The sequence below is a fragment of the Amblyomma americanum genome, chromosome 4 (assembly GCF_052857255.1).
Source record: "Amblyomma americanum isolate KBUSLIRL-KWMA chromosome 4, ASM5285725v1, whole genome shotgun sequence".
NCBI classification, from domain to species: domain Eukaryota; kingdom Metazoa; phylum Arthropoda; class Arachnida; order Ixodida; family Ixodidae; genus Amblyomma; species Amblyomma americanum.
In genome coordinates, this window is record NC_135500.1 from 50,140,146 (window position 1) to 50,164,168 (window position 24,023).

The following is a 24,023-nucleotide window of genomic DNA, read 5'->3' on the forward strand; positions in this document are numbered from 1 at the left end:
CAACACGTATTTGAAAAGTAAGGGCCATTTGCTTACACTTAAATACTGGCGGTTCAGAAGAAAGTTGTATGCATGCGATGCCACCTACTGATACTTTCCAAAGCCACATAAAATATTGTTTTCATTCAGTAGTCGTCCTCTTGGTGAATGAAGAAAGTAATGTCCGTAAAAATGGTTTCTTCCACCATTTGCGAAGTACATGCTGTGACTGCATTTTTTTGTGCGCAAAAGGATCATCAGCTGCCCAAATTCGTCAAGAAGTGTGCCCAGAATATTGTTACAGGTGGTGAGATGTGGATATCCTGCACCAACACAGAAACAATTCATTAATTACTGCAATGGCATCATTCAACTTCACCAAAACTGAAAAAATTCAAGCAATCTCCGTACTAGAGTTGGAAAATTATGGCTACCATTTTTTTGGATGAAAAGGGTGTTCTTTTGGTTGATTGAATGAAACATGGAAAAACATTAGAACTGATGTGTAGTGTGAAACGCTCACCAAACAAACATGTGACGAAAAACTAGCAGCAGTTTAACTATGTTACACCAAACAGTCGAGCGCTAGCTGTTCTTGCTAGTCTATCACATGAATATTGTTAAACAACGTGCTTTGAATTCCGTTTAAATGCCAAGGCCTTTCAAAGGTCAAACCAACGGAATGACTAAAGTCAAATTAGGCTGGACATGGTTTGGTCCAAATATAAGGTAAAATTTTGGGGGTGGGAGTGCAAAAATTTGGAGATCACCATTGTGATGGAGTAGCGGGTGCGTTTATTACGCGAATGCATCACTTGTGCGAGATTTTCGATTATACAACGGTCGCACGGTCCCGTGAAAGTCGCATAATCAAGGCTCTACTGTACCATCTCATACCAGTAACATCAGTGGTTTACAGGGTGATGATGCAGATTATAAAGGACAATCGGTTTTCATTGACGCAGTGTATAGAGATTGCTGAAAAAGAACACAGGCCCCTATGGCTAGCATTCCTTGGTATCAAGGTAGCCTATGACAGCATTATTCAAGGAGGTTTGTGAGACATACTGGGCACATTGGACGTGAAAGATGGAGTAACTAATCTTTTAAAAGAGATGTTAAAAATAACAATGTTTTTTATAAAATTGGGAAAAAATGTATCAGAGCCTAGAAAGATATGCGGAGGCTTAGGCAAGGGTGTCCTTTGCTATATCTTTCTAGTTCTTGTTGTACGTGAAAAAATTAGAGACCAAACTATAGAGCAGTGCACTTGGCTTCAACCTTTCTTTCTTCGAGCAAGGAGAATGGATTGGACATACGGTACCAATGGCTGACAGCAAGAAAGATCTGCAGACATTGATGGGCATCTGTGGTACAGGGTGAAATAGATTAGTCTGAAATTCAGTAGCGAAAAATAGGCAATCGTGATGTTTAATGATAATGATGGCGGCGAGCATAGGATACATGAGGTCACGATTGGCATAGTGGGATAAATTATGGTGCTCAGTATCTCATAGAAAAATACTGTCACGACCCAAGGAGAGCCGTGCAGGTAGGCGTAGGGGAGAACCCAAGAACGAGGTCGGTCCTGTTTAATCCCAGAGCCAGGTCTAGCCTGAGTGCACTTCTCGAGTTAACCGCCGCTTCGTTGTCGTTTCAACTAAGCGCAGAGGCCGCGCGGTGCTAGGCACGTAGCATTATTCCCCCCCCCCCCCCCTTCCCCCGCGAAAGAGCATCGGCTCGATGCGAAATGAGTGCAAGTCAAAAAAAGGGCCGCAAGTTGGGCTTCTACCACACGAGGCGGATTTAGGGTTGCTCGACGGCGGAACTTACCTCTGATCCGTCAAGGCAACGGTCAACTAAATGGTTGATGGCTGAGCAGCACCACCTCCCAGGCCTCGGTGAACTATACAATTCGTGCTAGTTGGGAGGCAGGGAAAGTCATGTCCGCACTTGCGGAAAGGGGTCAAGGGCGTGCAACACAGAATGTGAACGCAACGCTCGGTCACGCAAAGAGTACGGTTTTAAGCGCACCACATGCATGATTTCAGATCGCTGACGCCTAGGGCCAACAGTGACAGTTTCATCAGGAACTACTTCGTAGTTGATGCTGTTGAGGCGACGCAGGAGTTTGTACGGTCCAAAATGTATACCTATGAAGAAGCTTTTCGCACCAGCCCTTGCGGAGCACGGGAGTCCACACCCACACCTCGTAGCCCGGTTCATTGTGCACGTGCCTGTGCCAAAGGTTACAGTCTCGGGCATCAACGGATTGCTGGTTCTTGATGTGCAAGCGGGCCAGCTGACGGGCTTGCTCTGCTTGCTCTACGACGTGGCCTGAGTCAGGTGCAACCGCTTCATTCCCGCTTGGGAACATCGCGTCCAACACCATGTGGTCTTCCCTGCTATAGACGAGAAGGAGCGGGTTAAACAGTGCGGTTTCTTGTGTCTCGCTGTTGTACGCGAAGGTGTGATACGGAAAGATCTCGTCCCACGTTTTATACTCAACGTCGACATACATCGAGATCATATACGCCAATGTTTTGTTGAGCCGTACCATTAGCCCATTTGTTAGTAGATGATACGCTGTGGTTTTTCGATGGTCTGTATGGCTAAGAGTTAAGATGTCCCGTAGGAGCCGAGCTTTAAACGCCTTGCCTCGGTCAGTAATGATGGTCGACGGGGCGCCATATCTAAGTACAATGTGGTTCATAAAGAAGTGAGTAACTTCGTCGGCAGTACCTCGCGCAAGGGCCTTCATTTCAGCGTAGCGGGTCAAGTAGTCTGCAGCGACCACGATCCACTAGTGGCCGGTCAACAACAGAGAAAATAGCCCCAGAAGATCCATGTCGACTTTGTCGAATGGCATTTGAGGTGGCTCGATGCACTGCAGCATGCCGGGAGGCTTGAGTGCGGTTTTTTTTTTCGCCACTGGCATTGCCGGCACACCCTGACATAATGCTTGACGCTTGAAGGCGCGGCCAGTAATAGCCCTGCCGGGCTCGGGATAGGGTGCGAGTGAAACCAAGGTGGCCGGAAGTCGGTTCGTCATGGCAGTCCAGGAGGACTTCGTCCCGAAGATCGGACGGTATGACGAGCAGGTAAAGAAACCTGGGTGCAACGTCAAACACGACATCACCTATGTAGAGCGTAAAGAAAACGTCATTTACAGCATTCCGCTCAGCTGTCAACGAACCTATATAGGGCAAACGGGTAGACGGCAGAACAAGAGGCTCAGAGAGCACGAAAGATTATGCGAACAAGTTGCAAAATCTGGGAATCTGGCACCACATTGCGCACACTGCAAATGCACCCCGATGCTAAAAAACACCAAGGTAATAGGTCGGGCCAGAAACAGGTGGGGACTCGAAATTATCGAAGCTTTCACTATGCATGTTGCTCCAGATAAGCATTGCATCAGCTCCCCTTCAGTGATGTTAGGGAGAACTGAATTAAACTACCTCAAGAATAGTAATCTTCAGCTGTTGTAAAGGCACATGTTGATCGTTTTTATTTTTTATATATATTTATTTTTTCCCTTCATATTGCTCTTGTCAGCGCCGTGCGCTCTTCCCTCTTCTGTGTATGATTTGACGTTAATATGTGTATATAGACATGTTTTTTCAGAGAATAAACAGTTGTTAGAAAGCGCTTTGTCCTGTGTGTTCGTCCCTTTCCATATTTTGATAGCACTCACCAATACCTTCAAGCAGGTAAGTTTCCGGACTGGAAGTAGAGTTCTTCTTATAAAGCACCCCACTCCGGAGGTAGAACGATGATAGCCCACGAGCCAGGTACCGTGGTATATCGGGGTGCCTACCTTCGAGATGGTCGATGAGCAGCCGCAGCTCAGCATCGGCACGCTGTCTGGAAATGAGGTTGGACGTGCTGACTGCTTCAAGGAAGTTGTCGGCGTCGGTGGTGACTTGTGGAGGAGGTTCGAAGGGAGCGCGTGACAGGCTATCAGCGTCCGTGTGTTTCTGGCCGGACTTACAGCCAACAGCGAAATCGAATTCCTGCAGGCGTAATGCTACTCGTGCTAGGCGGCCGCAAGGGTTTTTTAAATTTTTCAGCCAGCACAAGTGATGGTCGGTGACGACACAAAATGGTCGGCCATACAGGCATGTGCGGAGCTTAGCGGCGGCACAGACTACAGCCAAATAATCTTTTTCAGTAGCCGAGCAGTTAGATTCAGCACGCGAAATTGCGCTGCTGGCTTAGGCAATTACTTTGTCGACACCATATTGCCGCTGAACTAGAACGGCGCCAAGCCCGACGTTGCTTGCATCCGCGCGTACCTCCATGTCGGCATTGGCAGGGGCGATTGGAGCCAGCGTCTAACTCATTGAAAGCCGTCTGCTGTTCGCTGCCCCAAGAAAATGATACATCATCCCAGGTTAGGAGGGTCAAAGGGCTGGCAAGCTGGACGAAGTTTTTCACGAAGCGACGATAGTGGAAGCAGAGGCCCAGGAACCGTCAGACTGCTTTCTTAGTGTAGCGTAGAGAGCTGGGCTAGTTGGTTCTGGGTATGATTATGAGACATCATTCCAGCGTACAGAAACACACAGACCGGCGTTCGTGGTGTCTACTCTCTTTGTCCGTGTGTTTCTCTACACTGGAATGATGTCTTATAATTAGGCTGCTTTCTTGTCGGCGGGGACCAGGAAGTCAGCAACGGCAGCAAGTTTCTCAGGGTCAGCGCGGATTCCGTCAGCACTCACGACGTGCCTGAGAAACTTCAATTCTATGAAACCAAAGTGGCACTTCTGTGGTTTGAGGGAAATGTTGGCGGACCGAACAGCTTAGAGGGCAGTTCGGAGGCGGTGCAGATGTTCCGTGAACGTTGTGGAAAAGATAATTATGTCGTGAAGTCTTACAGGGACTCCGGAACAGGGGAGGGAGGGGGGGGGGGGGGGGGGGCAAGGGCGGCGCTTGCCCCCCTAACATTTTTCCAGAGGGGGCAGCGCCCCCCTCCCCAAGTCTCTAACTTCTTGCACTCAGATCAGATTCCTGAAAAACGCTTCAACTTTCATCATCATCATCAGCCTGACTACACCCACTGCAGGGCAAAGGCCTCTCCCATGTATCTCCATTAACCCTGTCCTTTGCCAGCTGCGCCCACCCTATGCCTGCAAACTTCCTAATCTCATCCGCCCACCTAACCTTCTGCCGTCCCCTGCTACGCTTGCGTTTTCTTGGAATCTACTCTGTTACCCTTAAGTAGAAATATAGAAATAGCCCTTCACTAGGGCGTCCCTTATAGACTGAGTCTCTTTGGGACGTTAAATTCTCATAAAAAAAAAATTCAGAGTCATCTAACACTGGTATGTTCGCAAATTCTTCGTTTGAGAGCACTACTGTTGTGGTGTGAGAGTGCTTCGTCACGTGACATCTTTCACATTTTGCGCACTTGATTTTTAGCACAGAAAAACTTATCTACAGCAAACATCAAAATGAAAACTTACAATTTAGATGTTTTTTGGGACCTCCACAATTTGGTATTGGAGTTTTCGTTGGAAACGCAATAGCTAAACAGTTAATTTTTTCAATTTATTTAATTATTCAATTGAACAAAACACGCAGTGCTGGAAATTACTGCATACAATGGTTAACAACATGGTTGAAGTTGCCTCCACTATTATGTCTCAGTGTATTCTTAATCCTTGGCTAACGTTAGCTGGGGCACCTGGTAGCTGGAGGTCAAATGAAACAATACACGTGTGCCAACATTTTGGAGCATACGAAAGATATCCCAGGAAGCTAGAAATACTTGGAGCTCTCACTATGGCGTGCTTTGGAGCCCACATGTTTTAGCTCTTCTATATGATACTACACCATGCTCTTAAAGAAAGACGCAGGAACAGAGCAGTTATAAGTGGATCACTTCAAGCTAGCATCTTCGATCGAGCCATCAGTAGCTTTAGAAGACAGTAAAATATCGCTTTTATATGATGTCATAAGGCCCTAGCTAACTGTCATTTGTTTTGCTGGATCTTAGGAAGTCAATAGAATATACTCCACCTCAACACTAATGTGCAGCAGTATGGAGGATAGAGGTCTTTTGAATCAATCAGGAGAGCACACAGAAGAGATACTGCACGCATTCAAAGCGCACCTCAACATAAGTGCCCTCATCCGTCATCCTGGAACAGATGAAATTCATGTCCACTTCAATGCCATCGACAGGAGCATTGCGGTACTCGCGCCTCGTCTTTCGCCACTCACGGTAGAGGGCGCCACAGGTGGATACCCGCAGCTGGTGCTCTACCAAATCTGCTGGCTGAGCGGCCTGGGCAGCATCCAGCACATACGTGGAGGCATGAAGGGCCTGGCATCGACCATGCAAGCAGCATGCCTCGATCAGCAACTTCCCTGCAAATTACAGAGAACTTCTATGGCACGCTGCTCTTGTCAATCTGTACAAGTATGGACAAACTAAGAACTCTGTGTTTTAAGTTTTCAGTGTTTCACATAAACTGAAAAATCTCTGCGAACAAAATTCCATCTCGAACTGCACGGCTACAGAGGTCGTTAAAATCTTTGAGCCACATATATGCCCCAGTACTACCTACCAAGTTTGTCATGGTCATTTGGAATTAACTCAAAACAAATGGTCCAACCTGCAGTGGAACTTTTACAGGCCTTACTTATCCACTGTTGCTCCTAATATGTCAAAGAGTAAATCTTCCAAGGAGACCCTGAACGCTACGTCTAGAGCACCACGTTTACGCACTCACCAAGCATGGTATACACACATTATACTATCAGCATCAAGTGAAACGTGAACAGGAAAACTGTAATGCAAACACAAGAGCATAAAAATATTAGCTGCTGGAAAAAGAGTTCAGGTGGGCGCCATAAACAATTCCATGTAGTGGTCTACATACCATTAAGGTGAAAATCAATGGGCTAGTATTCAATCTTCCCTCAACTAAAATCTTGTTCTGCTGCTCCTGGTTCGACTGTCCTGTTCGAGTTTCATTTGATGCTAACAGTACATATGTAGCTCTCATTTCTTTACAGCAGCAGGATTCCCCATCGACCCTCAGCAGTCAGAAAGTATGTGTGCTGTGATGACAGCACACTCATGCTGTCAGTTGGCAGTAAAGATGGCACAAAATCTACTGAAAGGGGGTTTAATAGCTCAAGCACCACCAGAACCAGGAAGGCAGAACCAGGCGCAGAACGAGGCCTTCTAGGCGTCCGCGGTTATTCTAGAGCCCGGCAGCAGCACGCGCTCAGCGATAGCACTGCCGCTACCTCGTTGTCACATCTTCGTCTTTACACTACATGGTTTTGGAAGAACACAGCTCAGGGAATGATAACCTCACACAGCACTCAAACAAGCCAAAACTTGTTAGAATGTTCGGCTTCCTAATGCTTTCATAAAAACTATGCACATCTGTCAGCAGCAGGAACCTATACAGACTGTTTCAATTAGCCCATGGTCCTCCACACTGTCACTGTGACTACGTTCCACAGCTGCTTTTTCACCTTGGCGGTTTCCAATCAAGATTGCCTGCACTCAAAAGGAATACGCAAGGTCTACAATAACTAAAGCATGAGCAAAACAACCCATTTGGTACAAGTGGACAACTTAGGGTACTGAAGAGAGGCACCATGTCCAAGGACACTTGGTTGTGGGCAAGGCCTTGCCTTTGAAGGCACAAAATAAGAAAAGCAGGATGACTAAGAAAAACTCACTTAGGTTCAACCTGGCTGAACCTAGTAGACAAGCGAAAGCAAAGACGGTGGTATTTATAGCGAAGAATGGTGTAACGTCATTGCTACACCATTACATGATGTCACATCAGGCAATGCAAATCTCGGCACTAAAGGTCAAGGTCAAAGGCCAAGTTACCACTGGTCATCAGTCACGTGGTTGCTGGTCATTAGCTACGACCATACCATACAGGGATATCATGACTATGCGCAAAAAGACACATAGCCATATATTGTTAGTCTTGGGGGTGTGTGCTTGCTTTGACCTCAGTCTAGTTTCAATGTCAAATTCGAAAAGCCAGGCGAAACTTTGAGTTGTACCTCGAGTAGTAGAGCTCTTGCTCTAAAAAGTTTGTAGAAAAAGATTTACAAACAGCTCAAGTTGATTGACAATTATGAGATGCATGCACACAGAGAAACTGCGCAAAACTGAAGTGAAGTGGCAATGAAAATACGCAGGTGGGTGCATACCACTAGCTTCCTTGCAGAAAAAGTTATAAAAAAAAATGAGAGTCCCTGTTTTTAGCATAAAAAATTGTCCACAAGTGCGGAAGCAAAGAAAATTAAAAAATTAGTCCCTGTATTTAGCATAAAAAATTGTCCACAAGTGCGGAAGCAAAGAAAATTAAAAAATGAGTGCGAAAGATGTCTACAACTAAAGTAACAAAAAGAAAATAGCATATACAGCTTTAAAAAGCTACGTGCATAAGAAGTCTAGTCACCAGTCACCATGTACCAGCAGTGCCATCTCTTTTCGCACTTACATTAACAAGGAGCATCGATGTCTGCTCAGTTAAAACAATTGGCCCAAACCAGCATTATTTACCATAACATCCAAATCACACCTGACTCAGAGTCTTGACACGTGCACTTTTTCCACTGTTTCGCCTCCATATAAACGCGGTGGCTGCGTTTTTATGGAGGCGAAATGCTAAGGCGCCCGTGTGCTGTGCGATGTCAGTGCACGTTAAGGATCCTCAGGTGGTCGAAATTATTCTGGAGTCCCCCATTACGGCTCCTCTTTCTTCCTTCCTTCTTTCACTCCCTCCTTTATCCCTTCCCTTATGGCGCGGTTCAGGTGTCCAATAATATACGAGGCAGATACTGCACCATTTCCTTTCCACAAAAACCAATTATTATTATTATTTATTATTATTATTATTATTATTATTATTATTATTATTATTATTATTATTATTATTATTATTATTATTATTATTATATTTCAGAATCCAATCGTTTTCACGCATCTCACATGAGCCAATCAAAGCACTGCAACTGTACCTTAATTAACATTTACAACTCAAGAATAAGCCATGTACCGTCTTTGCCAAATATAACCGAGCAGTCGCGACGTCACCAGGAGCAGGCTCTCAACCAAGTGGCGGCGCTGCGGTGCTTGGTGCTGGCCACTGCTCCCCGGCTGTGAGTGTAAACTGGGTGACGTGAGACCACACTCTCGCCCTCCTTCCTTTGGTTGATAAGAGGTAAGCAGGTAGTACGTGCAGCAAGCAATTTCGCACCTTTGGACAGCTGTCATACTGAGCGAGGGTGTAGGCTCATGTCAGCCAGTTTACACTAGTATCCGGGGAGCAGCGCCCAGTACCAAAGATAGCGGCGCCGTCGCTCGTCTACAAGCCCGCTCGGGCCACTGGCGTGGCTGCTTGGTTACTTTTGGCAAAGACTGTACATAACAGCATTTAGAGGGTAAAGTGTGTCAGATTCACAAAAGATGCTAATGTATAAAAGAAACTATGCAGTACAAATTAAGGCAGTAAATGTTTTTTATTTATTTACCCTAAAGGCCCTGAACTGAGCCTTTAGGGTAAATGTTTAGGAAGGAATGTTTCAAAAAAAGCAGCACCCAGTAACAAATGATAGAAAAGGTAGAGCAGGCAAAGTTGAGTTAACACTAGGCATGAGAGAAGAACCAATAACTGTGCAAACACACTGGCACACAAAACAAGCTCAGGCATTGTTCCGCACAGCAAAAGGAATAACAGAACACAAGCAAAGCAAAAAGTTACTGGCAAAAAGTTAACACACATAGGAATCAAGCACTATATGATGCATTTTCTGTGTTCAAAAATGTTTGTAAAGCTGTTTGAAGAAACGATGATTTCACATGATTGACAATGCTGTATCCCAATGCATTCCACTCATATTGCCAACAGAAACGGAGACTTCTGATATTTTACAAACTTTCACAAACTTACACAATTTTTGATGCTAATCAGTAAAAAAAACAGTTTAGCTTCTTCCACACCATGCACACTGAGCACGGTCACCGGTACCAGTGGCCAAAAGATATTGCGTGCTATCTTAATGCTATGAACAAACTTTTCTACTTGTTACGCTATCAGTTATATAGTCCAAGAAGCTCATTTTCAGTTTAAAGGTAATTTGAAATTCTCTAAGAAGTGGTGCAGTTTGGTGTGGCACTGGAAACAGTGGTGCGCTACTTTTGTTACTGAGCTTGAAAAACTCCCCAATATCCAGATAGTCTTGCAAACCACCTCATTTTTGTTCTTTTTTTTGGCTATCGCGATAACTTTTTTAAATGCTAGTTGTAGCAGTGAGCTTCAGGATGATGTCAGATAGTCTGGTTTTAGTTTTGACAATGAATAGCTCAAGAAAGCAGCCCCAAACATCAACTGGTGTCCACACAAAAGCATTGTTTTCTGCCTGCTATGACTATAGGTTTTTGGTGCTACCAAGGTATAATACGGATGTTTGCAGTAGTATGGCCGCTATATGCCCTGTGTCTACATTATGTGACCAAGATTTGGTACTGCCAGCTCTACAGATATAGCCCCGTTCTGACCGAAAAAAGAGCCTGCCCCCACATGATGCTGTGCAGTGAAGCCAATAGATCCCATGTGGTGAAGCCAAGAGGTGATGACGTGTAATGATGTTATCTCAATGGCTGCAATAAAATTTCAGAGCACACAAATAAGCATCTCTGGATGCTCATACTGAGCAAACAACCTCGAAATAAATCCAATGACCCATAATAAACGCTGCAAGTGAAGAGGCGCGTCATTTGATGCATTGCTCCTTTCAGAGAATGTTGCCGAAATCCTATAACTATACTGAAGTATAATTCCAGCTCGTTTTCAGGTCTTTTTCTTCCCAGGCTAATGCTCATAAGGCATTTTACTGCTCTTCTGTGCTTGTTGGATGTTTGTAGGTGTCTCAACATTAAGGAGCTGTTCAGCATGCTTGCACATGTGCCTTGGTTACTGAAGATTTTCCTTTACAGCTGAAAAGTTATCAGGGTGCAAATTTACTTTTATGCATAACATTTAGTCACTTTACTTTGAAACATTTCTGTGCACAAGACACATATAAGCACCTATTTTCTCTTTCATAACACTCACACTTCTTTCAAGTTTTACTGTCACCTTGACTAGACTTTTCAATTTTATAATTTTTCTTGTTGATTACAAATCTGCATTTACTCTTTCAATGTCTATCGTTGAGAAGAACATTGATATTAGTAGATATTTGTACTTTCAAGCATTTTCCAATCAAATTGATATTAACATCCATTACAACTTCTTTTGTATATTAATAAATTAATCGGTTCTGACAGAACTTATTCCAAAATTATTTGCAGAAAAAATATACTTTGTAACACCTCCAAAAAATAGCTATTTTCTATGAGGCAACAAACATTTTTTTGTACTGCGAGGTATTTTTCAGTCCATAGCAATGATACTTTCAGGATGTTTATGCAATAAAGCAAACAACATTTCATATATTTCAGAATTTCTGGAACATTTTTTCTTTTCACATTATGAGCCTAATGTCGTAAATATTTATCATAATTTTGCTAAAGCTTGTACTAGACAAATAAAATTTCATATTACTGCCCTATATTTTTATTTAAAATGCATACTATCAAATAGTACATATATGTAGGTTCATTTTGATGATTTTCTTGGTGGGAACAGCCGAAAACAAACCAAAATGCAGACACAGAAAGGAACACACAGAACGTAGACGAGGCTGACTGTCAACTAAAATTTTTATTGGAAAATCCGCGCTTTTTGTTTCCTTGTCAAAAAGATCTTGCTTTTATCTCCCGTGGGGTTCGTTCAAGAAGGAAATTTCTTTTCTTGATAGAGAGATGGATGGTGTGCTGACGCACCGCTCTCCTGTTTCCCGTATCGCCAATGCCTCAAGGATCTCACGTGTCAATTTGTCTGCATACCTTTTCATGACTTGAACTTCATGCAACTTGGGCTCACACTTGCGCACTTGTTTGCCTTTTTTGTTTTCTTTACAATCTCTGCAATGCAGGGCTAGATTGCTGCTTGGGGCACCTGATAGCGATGATGCATGTTCTCTTATCCTATCATTAAGGCACCTTCCCGTCTGTCCTATATATTGTTTTCCACAGGCCAGAGGGATATTATAAACCACACCTTTAACACACTCGCTGAATCTTGTTCGGTGTGCGATCTGGCATTGCTGCTTCTTTTGCCTGTTGACTCGAGCACACATGCTCATTGCCTTGTTCGGTGCAGAGCAAACAACCCGGACCCCGTGCCTCTTGCCAATCTTCATGAGGTTGTGGGTCAATCCATGAACATACGGAACCACAGCTAATTTCTCCCTTTCAATGCCTTCTTCATGTCCACCTTTCCTTTCTTGCACTCCTTTCACTTTCCGCAGCAAGCTTTCAGCTACGCTGCTAAGCATCAGAACGGGATAGTCCGCATGATGTGCTGCATCCTAATGTAACTAACAATCTTTGAGTCAAAAATAATAGAAAGAACTTACAAAAATGCCCATTTTTCTAACAGTATGTAAAGATTTAACATGAGCAGGGAACACAAGTCTTGGCTCTTCCACCCCCAAATAAGCACTTCAGACCATAAGATTTTTTGGGTCATACGATCTCACCAATAATCGTTGAATGATTGCAACACCTTACCCTGTCACAAACTTGGTCGTACTTTCTTTTCTCTTTTTCCTTTCAAAAGATGTGCTGGAGTTTATTCCTAGTTGATTTGCGTCTTCCCACTTCTTCAACCCGGCGCATGCTTACTGATTCCTGCTCCATTTAAATTTGCAACATGTCTGATGCACACGTTTCCTAGGCATCAGTGTTGTGTTGGCTTTGATGGCACATAGCTAGGCAACTAAGGCCATCATGTGCCAAACTATAGGCATGAGAAACGTTTTCCACAGAATTTTACAGAAATGTGAAAAATCACAGGTGGTGTAAGGGGCCTAAAACATTAGTACTGTCTAGTGATGACAAAGGAAATAAAATTTTAGAAACTACTACTAATAAAAGCTTTAATGAGGCTCGGGTAACCGTAGCAGCCATCCTTTTCTGGGCAAGGATCTTGAGGCTCCCAACCAAAGAAAGACCTCAGCCTTCTTCTCAGGAATGAGAGAGTAGCTGAGGTGTATCAAAAATCCGGCGAAGCAGTAGGTCAAAATATAGTTTCTTGAGAAAACCTGCTTCTCTTAAAAAGGTAAAAATACAAGACATGCCAACAATTGCATTATCACCTAAGAGCAGTGTTCGGTGAAAAGGGATGCATTCACAATAAAAGCTATACCTCTCTAAAAAAGTTAAAACACAAGATATGTCAACAATTGTATCTTCAACCAAGAGCAACATTGGGTGTAAAGAAATGGTTTCACTATAAAAGTGGGTCAAATACTTGTTCCTTAGTTTTTCAACTTTCACACATGAGAATAAGATGTGATTTACTGTAAGTTCATCTCCAAATTTTTCACAAACAGGTTTCACTAGTTTTGTCAGTAGGAAGCTGTGTGTAAGATGTGTGTGCCGAATATAGAAATGGCATAAAATTACTGCTATAAAATGTTCCTGTTGCATGCAGGTCTTCCATTTCCCCAGGACAGGCTTTACAAGAAGCAGTTAGTTGCTTATTTCGTTACCCCAAGTTGCCTGCCATTTAGCCTTCATATTACTGTGTATTAATTTTATGCAGTCATAAGGGGCATTCTGGCTTTCTTGACCTCAAGGCTGCAAGCTTGTTCAGCAAATAAGTCGACTCTTTCATTCCCATCTATTTCAACATGGCTTAGCACCCAGCAGAATTTTAATCATATGTCCCTGTGTTACGACCTTTTCTATATTATGCATAATGTTTCCAACTAAGGGACCGACTGCACTTCTGAAATGGAATGCCGTGAGCAGATCACGGCATTTTGGAATGCTGATTTCAATACTGTTACTTATTAATCTGCCTACAGATACCCACACTGTAACATTAGGCAGCAAAAATGGATGCACAGTTTGGCAGCCTATTTCTTGCCATTTTACTTGTACTACTGCACTTCTGACATAATCTGCTGTTTTTGAGCTGTCAGTGTATAGTTCTGTGCAAACGACATATTTTTCTTGTAGTGCCCGGTATTCCTGTAATAAGTGTTCATGTGGTGTGTTTTTTCCAAGGATGTGTTAATCTGACGTCACATGCAATGGGAAGGCTGTTCTATGGAGGCAGCAGGTTGTACCTTAAGGCGACATCAGGAAGGATGTCCAGCATTTCCAAGTTTTGGCAGCTACCCTCGAAGAGGAGAAGTAGAGGTCTGAATGACTGGGGTTTGTTGCTGAACAGTGTTCTGAAGGTGCACATTATAGCTATCGAATAACAGAGGTGCTTCGGCAGAGAGCAGATTTTCAGGAAATATGTTTGGTTTATGGGGGTTTAACGTCCCAAAGTGACTCGGGCTATGAGGGTCACCATAGTGAAGGGCTCTGGAAATTTCGAGCACCTGGGGTTCTTTAACGTGCACTGACAACGGACAGTACACGGGCCTCTAAAATTTCAGGAAACATGTGCATGTTAGCATAGTTCTTCTATCAGTAAGGGGCAGTTCATTGGTTTCGATGCCGAGACTATTTAGGGGGACGTTCTGTATACGCCTGTTGAGAGGCGCAGTCCTAGGTTTTGTACAGGATCCAATCGCTTAAGGTAGGATGGTCTCACTGACCTGTAGACTACACATCCATAATCTAAAGTAGAGCATACTACAGAGCAGTAAATTTGTGCTGCCTCAAACGATTGTCCCCACCTGAAAAGGGAACGGGCGATACTTAAAAAAATGGCAAGAGACAATTCGATGCACCGAGAAGCCACCGCTAAGGTGCAACGACGTTGTCACCCTCATCACAGGCCTTCTAAAAGTGTCGTGAGCATTGGAAAAGATCGTCCAAGAATTTCCCCAGCTTCTCCTCCTCCTCCGCATACTACTTTATGGAACGGGAGCCATATAACTGGCGAGGCAGGGACGGTTGTCACGGATGGGCCTTGGCCATTCCAGCCTGAGCTACAGACACCCGCAGTGAGCAAGCACATATTGCGTACCGAGAGTCCTGAGCCTATTGCTAATCAAGCACAAGGCCCAACTCCTGTCCAAGACTAGGACCGGCAAGTGACTTGGCCATTGCTCCCGAAGCACTCCACACCCTCAGTGATAGAACAGTCACCACGCTCCTCCCAGTGAGTTAAGCCTACTGATGGTCGGGTAGTAGGTCAGGAACCGGCCCAAGTCGCAGACGAGCAAGTGATTGTAATCCTGAAGCCAATCGTGAATGCCATGTGTGTGCTGCTTTCCAGCCTGCACATGCCAGCTGCACAGAATGCACTGCAGATGCTGGATTTGTTGAATCCAGTGCTTGTAGCTGTCCAATAGCTGGCACAACGCATCCTCCAGCTTCAGAGTTCCAAGAAGAAGTAGGGATATGTAACGTTGTCATCAATATTTTCAGCCGCAACGGCAAGCAGCCTTTCCGCACACTAGAACGTCTGCGCTGCCTGTCTGCCTCGTGTCAGTGATAGAGGACTGTAGATCTGTTCTATGCAGGTCGCAGTGTTCGGCAGCCCTCAAGGTGTGCAGGCTACTGCTGGGGCGGCCTGTGACTTTCAGTGCGCTTGTCATTGTCGTGCTAGATACAGACCACATTGCTCTACTTCTTATTCTTTTACGCCCCCCTCTTTCCTCTCCCCCTGTGCAGGGTAGCCAACCGGAACAATCTTCTGGTTAACCTCCCTGCCTTTCCTCTACCACTTTTCTCTCCTTCTCTCTTTGAGTATGTTCAGGGACCATGAGGCCCTCTTCTTAAGAGTGTTTATGTGAGACAGAAATGAGCGTTTTTTTTGTCAACTGTAATGCCTAGGAATTTGTGCTTTTTTACAGGCATCTCGGTTTCTTTAAGATGCAAGGTGAAGTTGGCTAGAGATCTCATTACAACAAGAACAGAACAGCCACCAGCCACTGTTTTCTGTGTGGAAAACGGGAATCCATTCCCATATGCCCATGTTTCTAGTTATTGTCACCTGTATTTGTCTCTCGCATGTTGCTACGTTTCAGGATGTGCAGGCTGTTTGAAGACCGTCAACGTTGATTTAATGCATAATGGACTTTGGGATTATTTTGGCTACGGAATTAATTTTCATAAATAGTGTTGTACTTAAAACACACCCCTGAGGTACCCCATTCTCCTGAACGAAGTTTCTCGAGAGGGTTCAGCTTAGGCGTACATAAAATGAACGATTGGATAGGAAGTCATTCAGGTAATTCAACATCCTGCCACGGATGCCAAGTTCTGCTAGGTCGCGAAGAATCTTAAACCTCCAGGTTGTGTTGTACAACTTCTCCAGATCAAAAAACACAGCAGGGCAGTGCTGTTTGTGCATAAAAGCTTCTCAGATTGTATTTTCGAGGTGAACTAGATGGCCAGTTGTTCAGCACGCCTTTTTAAAGCCACATTGATGGATGTCAAGACATTCACGGGATTCAAGGACAAAAGTTAACCTTATATTCAGGACACTTTCAAAAGACTTGGCGATAGGGATTGCAAGGGTTACTGGCCTATAGCTTCTAGGGGAGGTTAATGACTTTCCAGGTTTCAAGAATGGTACTACAGTTGACACAGCAAGGAACGTACAGAAGGCAGTGTTGGAACACTTTAATCAATATCGTCAACTCTTCGATGAACTTAAACTGTTCCTTCTTTAGTCAGGGTTCAAATCTGCAAGGGACAGAAAATACAGAGAAGCATTCCTAATCCATAAATTTAAAACCTTACAACCAGCAGGGATCAACATATCCAAAGTAAACTTAGAATCTCTCAGGTGCATTCCGGCACTGGCATAATTCTTGAAAATAAGGTCTTGCGCATGGCCAGAGCATTTCCCAGTACTTCATAACGCCACTTTATCGTTTCTTTCACCCTATCGCTCTGCCCCAACCAGTCCTTTCCCCCTAAACCACATATTCCTTTTGTTTTTGTTCTCTCTCTGTTTGCTAAATTTATGCTTACCTTATGCCCTGCACCTCTTGCTGTCATTTCTCAGGAACCCTTGGCTTCTGCATTCCTTTCCCTCCCTTCATTTCAAGCTTTCCCTGAACTCACCCCCCCCCCCCCCCCCCCCCATTTGCTTTTGTCTTCAATTTCTTTTTTTTTTTTCACCCCCAGGTATTTCATTCAGCCATGCTGCATTATTCCCTTATCTGAGTTTTTCAGGTCAAAGCAGCCACCTGTCGAAGCTGGACACACAGCCTTCCAAGCCCAAGTTCGCTACCTCTCGATGCTCCACAACCCCGGATTCCTTTGAGCTGAGCTGGTATTTTTTTTTAATGCAAAAGCATTTCTTGTCTCATGAGTGGCATGTACAGGACCTGTCAGCGGAGAGTGTCATCAGTGTGTGTGTCGGCACGAAAATCATCATTCGAAAAAAGAAATTTGTCGGCACTGCGGTTCGAACCCTGGCTTTCTGTGTGCCAGGCAGGCACGCAACACATGCGCCATAAAGAGTTGTTAGTTCAAGCATGTTAGAGGAGCACGAAGTGAACATGTTGTGTGTACGATGGTAAAGTGTATTGGGGATGTGTATAAATGTTAGAGGTAGAACATCCGCCTCGCGTGCAAGAGGACCGGGGTTCAAATCCTGGTGCCGCGCAATTCTCCACCGGGTTGAAAAAAAAAAAAAAAATCCGCGTGTCGATGGAATTGCATAACCAGGCCTGGAGTGCGGCCTTATCTCGGTGACCAGAACCGACAACGCACTCTCTCACCAGAGCAGGATTTGGCCACCCTGGTGTAGTACTTGGCCACAACCTTCTATGATCAAACCAATTAACCCTCGGCCCTCAGTCCCCAGCGGCTGCAGAACAACTGACCACGGCGGCGGTCAGACCTGTGACGCAGCGGAGGGTGCTAAGAATCTCTGGCTCCGGACAGGCCGCCATTGGAATCTGAACCTGGCAACGTTTAACGCTAGAACTTTAGCTAGTGAGGCTAGCCTAGCAGTGCTGTTCGAGGAACTAGCGGGAATTAAATGGGATGTGATAGGGCTTAGCGAAGTTAGGAGGACAGGTGAGGCGTATACAGTACTAAAGGACGGACACATACTGTGCTATCGCGGGTTAGAGGGTAGACGAGAACTAGGTGTGGGTTTCCTCATTAATAAGGATATAGCTGGCAACGTAGAGGAGCTCTACAGTATTAACGAGAGGGTAGCAGCTATAGTAATTAGGCTGAATAGGAGGTACAAGCTGAAAGTGGTGCAGGCCTACGCACCCACATCCAGCCATGATGACCAGACCGTTGAAAGCTTCTATGAGGACGTAGAATCAGCAATGAATAGAGTAAAATCGCAGTACACTGTACTGATGGGCGACTTCAATGCGAAGGTGGGCAAGAAGCAGGCTGACGACCACGCGGTAGGTGACTATGGGATAGGCTCTAGAAATAGCAGGGGAGAGTTATTAGTCGAATTTGCGGATAGAAATAATTTACGGATCATGAATACCTTCTTCCGCAAACGAGAAAACAGGAAGTGGACCTGGAAGAGCCCCAATGGTGAGATTAAAAATGAAATAGACTTCATACTGTGCGCTAAACCTGGCATCATTCAGGATGTGGCCGTCCTCGGAAGGGTGCGTTGCAGCGACCATAGAATGGTAAGGTCTAGAATTAGTCTAGACTTGAAGAGGGAACGGAAGAAGCTAGCGAAGAAGAAGACCATTAACGAGTTAGCCGTAAGAGGGAAAGCACAGGAGTTTAGGATAGCGCTGCAAAACAGATACTCGGCTTTAACTGAGGAAGATGATCTTGATGTTCATTCAATGCACGATAACCTGACATCAATAATTACGGAGTGCGCAGTAGAAGTAGGCGGTAGGACAGTTCGAAAAGATACCGGGAAGCTATCTCAGGTGACGAAAGATCTGATTAAGAAGCGCCAAAACATGAAGGCATCTAACACTACCGATAGAATAGAACTAACGGAGCTATCAAAGTTAATAAATAAGCGCAAGGTAGCCGACATAAGGAAGTTTAATATGGAGAGAATCGAGCATGCTCTAAAGAACGGAGGTAGCCTAAAAACAGTGAAGAGGAAACTAGGCATAGGCAAAAACCAGATGTATGCATTAAGAGACAAGCAGGGCAATGTCATTAGCAATATGGATAAGATAGTTAACATAGCCGAAGAGTTCTACACAGACCTGTACAGTAGCCAATGTAATCAGAACGCTAATGAGAAAGACAGCAGTGCACAGCAATGCGTCATCCCGCCAGTAACGAAAGATGAAGTAAAGAAAGCCTTAGAAGCAATGAAAAGGGGAAAAGCAGCTGGGGAGGATCAGGTAACAGCAGATCTGTTGAAGGATGGAGGGGACATCGTGCTAGAAAAACTAGCCACCCTGTATACGCAATGCCTTATGACCTCGACTGTACCAGAAGCTTGGAAGAATGCAAACATTATCTTAATTCATAAGAAGGGAGACGCCAAGGACTTGAAAAATTACAGGCCGATCAGCTTACTATCCGTTGCCTACAAGGTATTTACCAAGGTAATCGCTAATAGAGTCAGGGCAACGTTAGACTTTAATCAACCAAATGATCAGGCAGGCTTTCGTAAAGGATATTCTACAATAGATCATATTCACACCATCAATCAGGTGATAGAGAAATGCGCAGAATATAACCAACCTCTATATATAGCTTTCATTGATTACGAGAAAGCATTCGACTCAGTGGAAACCTCAGCAGTCATACAGGCATTGCGTAATCAGGGGGTAGAAGAGCCTTATGTCAAAATACTGGAAGATATATATAGCAACTGCACAGCTACTATAGTCCTCCATAAAGTCAGCAATAAAATTCCAATAAGGAAGGGCGTCAGGCAAGGAGACACGATCTCGCCAATGCTGTTCACCGCATGTTTGCAGGAGCTATTTCGAGGCCTGAATTGGGAACAGTTGGGAATAAGAATAAATGGAGAATATCTAAATAATCTGAGATTTGCTGATGACATTGCCTTGCTGAGTCACTCAGGAGGTGAACTGCAAATCATGATCAACGAGTTAGACAGGCAGAGCAGATCGATGGGTCTAAAAATTAACATGCAGAAAACCAAGGTAATGTTCAACAGCCTAGCAAGGGAACAACAGTTCACAATTGGCAGCGAGAGCCTAGAAATTGTGCCGGAATACGTCTACTTAGGGCAGGTAGTGACAGCTGATCCGGATCATGAGAGGGAGATAACTAGAAGGATAAGAATGGGGTGGAGCGCATATGGCAAATTCTCGCAGATCATGAGTGGCAGTTTACCAATTTCCCTAAAGAGGAAAGTGTACAACAGCATAATCTTACCGGTGCTCACCTACGGGGCAGAAACGTGGAGGCTAACGAAAAGAGTTCAGCTTAAGTTAAGGACAACGCAGCGAGCCATGGAAAGAAAAATGATAGGTGTAACGTTAAGAGATCGGAAGCGGGCAGAGTGGGTGAGGGAACAAACACGGGTTAATGACATCCTAGTCGAAATCAAGAGAATGAAATGGGCTTGGGCAGGGCATGTAATGCGAAGGCAAGATAACCGCTGGTCTTTAAGGGTAACGGAGTGGGTTCCAAGAGAAAGTAAGCGTAGCAGGGGGCGGCAGAAGGTTAGATGGGCGGATGAGATTGAGAAGTTTGCAGGCAAAGGGTGGATGCAGCTGGCAAAGGATAGGGTTAATTGGAGAGACATGGGAGAGGCCTTTGCCCTGCAGTGGGTGTAGTAGGGTTGAGGATGATGATGATGATGATAAATGTTAGACAACGATGACATGCAAAAAAAAGTTGCTGACATCATCCAGGTCACATGATAAGTGTCACGTCACAATGATGAGTTGCAAAAGAAAAGTTGCTTTTTCCAATGCAGCACACTGCAGTGCTCTACCATTTTTTCTTTTACAGTCATGCAGGTCAACCGGTTCAACCTGTTTAACAGCCATCATGCTCGAACAACGTTCACCCTACCCATCCTAACACCCTTCTCACTTCAAGCCCCTTCCCCATTACTGGGCCTTCCTGCTCAGAGTGAAGACCCTACTTAAAACCCGCCAATGTTGAAAACTTTGCCCAGAAAAAGACAAGTCCTCTCGTCAAAACGTTGGCAAGCACCATGAGGCTTTCCCCTCCCTTGTTCACTTTGTGATTGCATGTTGCGACCATATGGCTACATTCGAAACCTAGCTTGAGCAACCTGCATAGTCTCTTCTCCTCTGTCACAGGGCATCACACGATAAGCATGCTCATAATGAATGCATCCGAAAGTCAGACAAGAACTGCTGGCATTATTTTCAGGCCAGACTCCCTGTGAAATCAGCCTTCTTTATATAAACCCGAATTCAAAAAATTTATAGTATGAAGTGTTTCTCACATGTATCTCAAAGCACGTAACCCACTCGATAGGTAGTGAGGAAAACTAAAGTTTGGCACATTAAAAGCAGTGTGACTATGATGACGAAAAGAAAAGAGAACACAAGTGCCATGAATTAATGCTGTTAGTCAATGCCCGTGTTGTCTTCTTTCCGCCCCTGGGTTCTTAATATGCCTTAGAAGGGGCACCACTGTGGCAGCAGGTAGAAACATTCCAAGTCACACCTCTGGTCACAAATCAGTCACAAAAGTAGAAACCTAAGCTGTGTCCTAAATGTTCAGGAAAGCTTGCATAGGCTAAATTGTCTAAGAGGTGGAGCTCTGATCTTTGCATAAATTTTCGGAGAAATCTAAAAGGTGCGTGCGCTTAGTATATATAGTTGACAACTAACCCACTTGTTTCAGAACTCTGCAGGTTTCTTAATTTTGTAAAATGTGCATTATGGTTTCATTTTATTCCTTCGGAAAACCCTACCGCCCACAACGCCAGAAGAAGTGTTTGTTTTACCCGCCAAACGATCGAGCGCTGACGCTGAGCAGACGCCACGATCAAAGCGCAACTGGCGCAACAGCGCAGCTACCGTTCGGGAAAGTCGTCTCCTCGCACGGGACAAGGCCACGCACAGGGACATACCCTTTGATGCGTGCGTCCGTGCCGGCCGCGAAAACAAGGTAAACGAAACTCGCAATTCAGTTTGTAAAGGCGACCCTTACCAAGCTGGTGGGGACGCCGGACGGCCAGAAGACGAAGCATACTCGCCGTCCGTAGTTGTGGGCGCGGCTCAAACTGTGACTGACTTAACAACGTTGCTCTTACAAAAGTATGCCGTGTTTTTACGCTCAAGAGCGCTATAGCTACAGCGACAAGCACGAGCACAGATGAGACGGGGCTACCGCTGGGAGGTGCGAGCCAGTGAGCCACAAACACTATGGTGTAAGCACTGGAGCGCCGGTAGCAAGGCGGATTTAAAGTGGTGGCGAAGGCTGGGCCGAAAAGTGGTTTAGCGCGACTGCAGCACAACCAGAGGATGGGGGCAAAACACTCATGTAAAGAAATGATAAAGCTACAAAATTGGAATGTAATCTGCGAATAGAAAAAAAAATATATTAGCACCTTGTTTTATGAAAGAGGTAAGTCATTTTATTAAAAACTGGCAAATTTTGTATTTTTGCAACACTCTTGACCTGCCCCCTATTCATGAGTGTGCGGTGCATTACAGCGCGTCTTTGCAGGCCTTGTTTCGATACCCGGCTAACCCGGCCACAGTGGCGATTTCTTATCGCCAGCTGTCTGCGATGGCGCGCCTGGTAAAGCGTATAAATTTAGCTCGCCGGTCTCAAAATGCTCCTTTTGCGAAGTTTTCGTCGTCCTTGCACGTCGCTTCTTTGTCACCGTTCGGTAAGATTTGCACCCCGCTGCACCGCTGCGGCAGTTTTCTCGATTTTGTCGTTTCCTTCGGCGTGCGGCCAGTGCGAAGTCTTTTTCCGTCTTTGCACGCTTCGCGCTCTTCTTTTGAAGCGCTTAGCGCTTCATTTCAAGATGAGCTTACGGCATGTGAAGAAACGATGCTCCGTGGTACACCAAGGCGGTACACTGCGACAGCGTGGATAGTACCATTGGTGACACGCTACACCGATTCCCGCTGGACTTTCACAGGTGTGTCGTCTGCTCTAGGTATGCGCGATAGCTTCGATATGGTTTCGCCGGGCTGTTCGCTTGTGTTTCATAGCTGTAACCCGTTCGTGCGTACTTGGCTTCATGTCTTTTTCAATGTATGGTATTTGCTCCTACGTTGAGCACGTTTGAGGGTGCTAAAGCTGGCTTTAACATTGCCTTGCAGATGTAAACGCACCTGCTATATTCTTTCAGCTGAAGAAATTAAATGTGAAGAATAATCCCAGTGTGCTCTATGGTCTGTGTTGATGCGCCTACTTATGTCATGTTATGTTTGCTTCAATTGAAGCTGTCGTAGCATTGTTTTCTATACTTTTCAATTTCCTAACTGACAACGTTCGTGGCACTTCAGGGCTTTTTCCTATCTGCACTGTGACTATTGAGATGATTAGCCAAATTAAACAATACTGCTTGTGCTGCCTGTGACATGTATTTTTTTTTGTGTGTGCCAAGGGTGTGCTTTGTGACTGTATTTGTTTGGTTGCTGCAATAAACAATGAATATGAAACTATGAAAACCATACTTGCCGTACACTCTATTGCGAACTGTGCACTTGAGCCAGTGCTTTGTGCATCATACCTTGCATCATATCATGTTGTACTCAAAAGTACCAGCACCAGTATTTGCACTACGAATCATGCATGCTTCGCCAGCAGTGTCTGGAAGTGTTGCTGCCTTTCTATGCTGCCCCTCCTTTACCAGTCACTTTTATTGCGTTCCCAATTGCACATTAACAAGGCCATAACTAGCAGGAACTCGAGCACATTTGACTGGCAAAGGTTGGGGCGCGCTGAAAGGCAGCAACCTTCGAGAGGTACGGGCTCGAAAACGCGGATTCTACAGAAAGACCGCTTTATAATTCGCGCCAAAAGCATACGTACGCGTGACGTCATTCTACGTCACGTTTGCGTAGTTTGCCCCCCAAAATCCAGGGGGCGCTGG

General features: G+C 44.8%; 1 protein-coding gene across 2 annotated transcripts in view; it reads right to left on the reverse strand.

Annotated features, from left to right (window-relative positions):
- Positions 1–22,383, reverse strand: part of LOC144127936 (uncharacterized) — a 71,533-nt gene extending 49,150 nt beyond the window's left edge. Inside the window, exons 1-2 of one of the 2 annotated variants that reach the window (XM_077660949.1) lie at positions 22,121–22,383; positions 6,095–6,351 (exon numbers count right to left, since the gene is read on the reverse strand). In XM_077660949.1, coding sequence (XP_077517075.1) covers positions 6,095–6,351; positions 22,121–22,160 — 297 coding nt within the window. In that variant the 5' untranslated portion in view covers positions 22,161–22,383. The remainder of the gene's footprint in view (positions 1–6,094; positions 6,352–22,120) is intronic. The other variant, XM_077660948.1, reaches the window with a different exon arrangement.
- Positions 22,384–24,023: the final 1,640 nt, after the last annotated feature.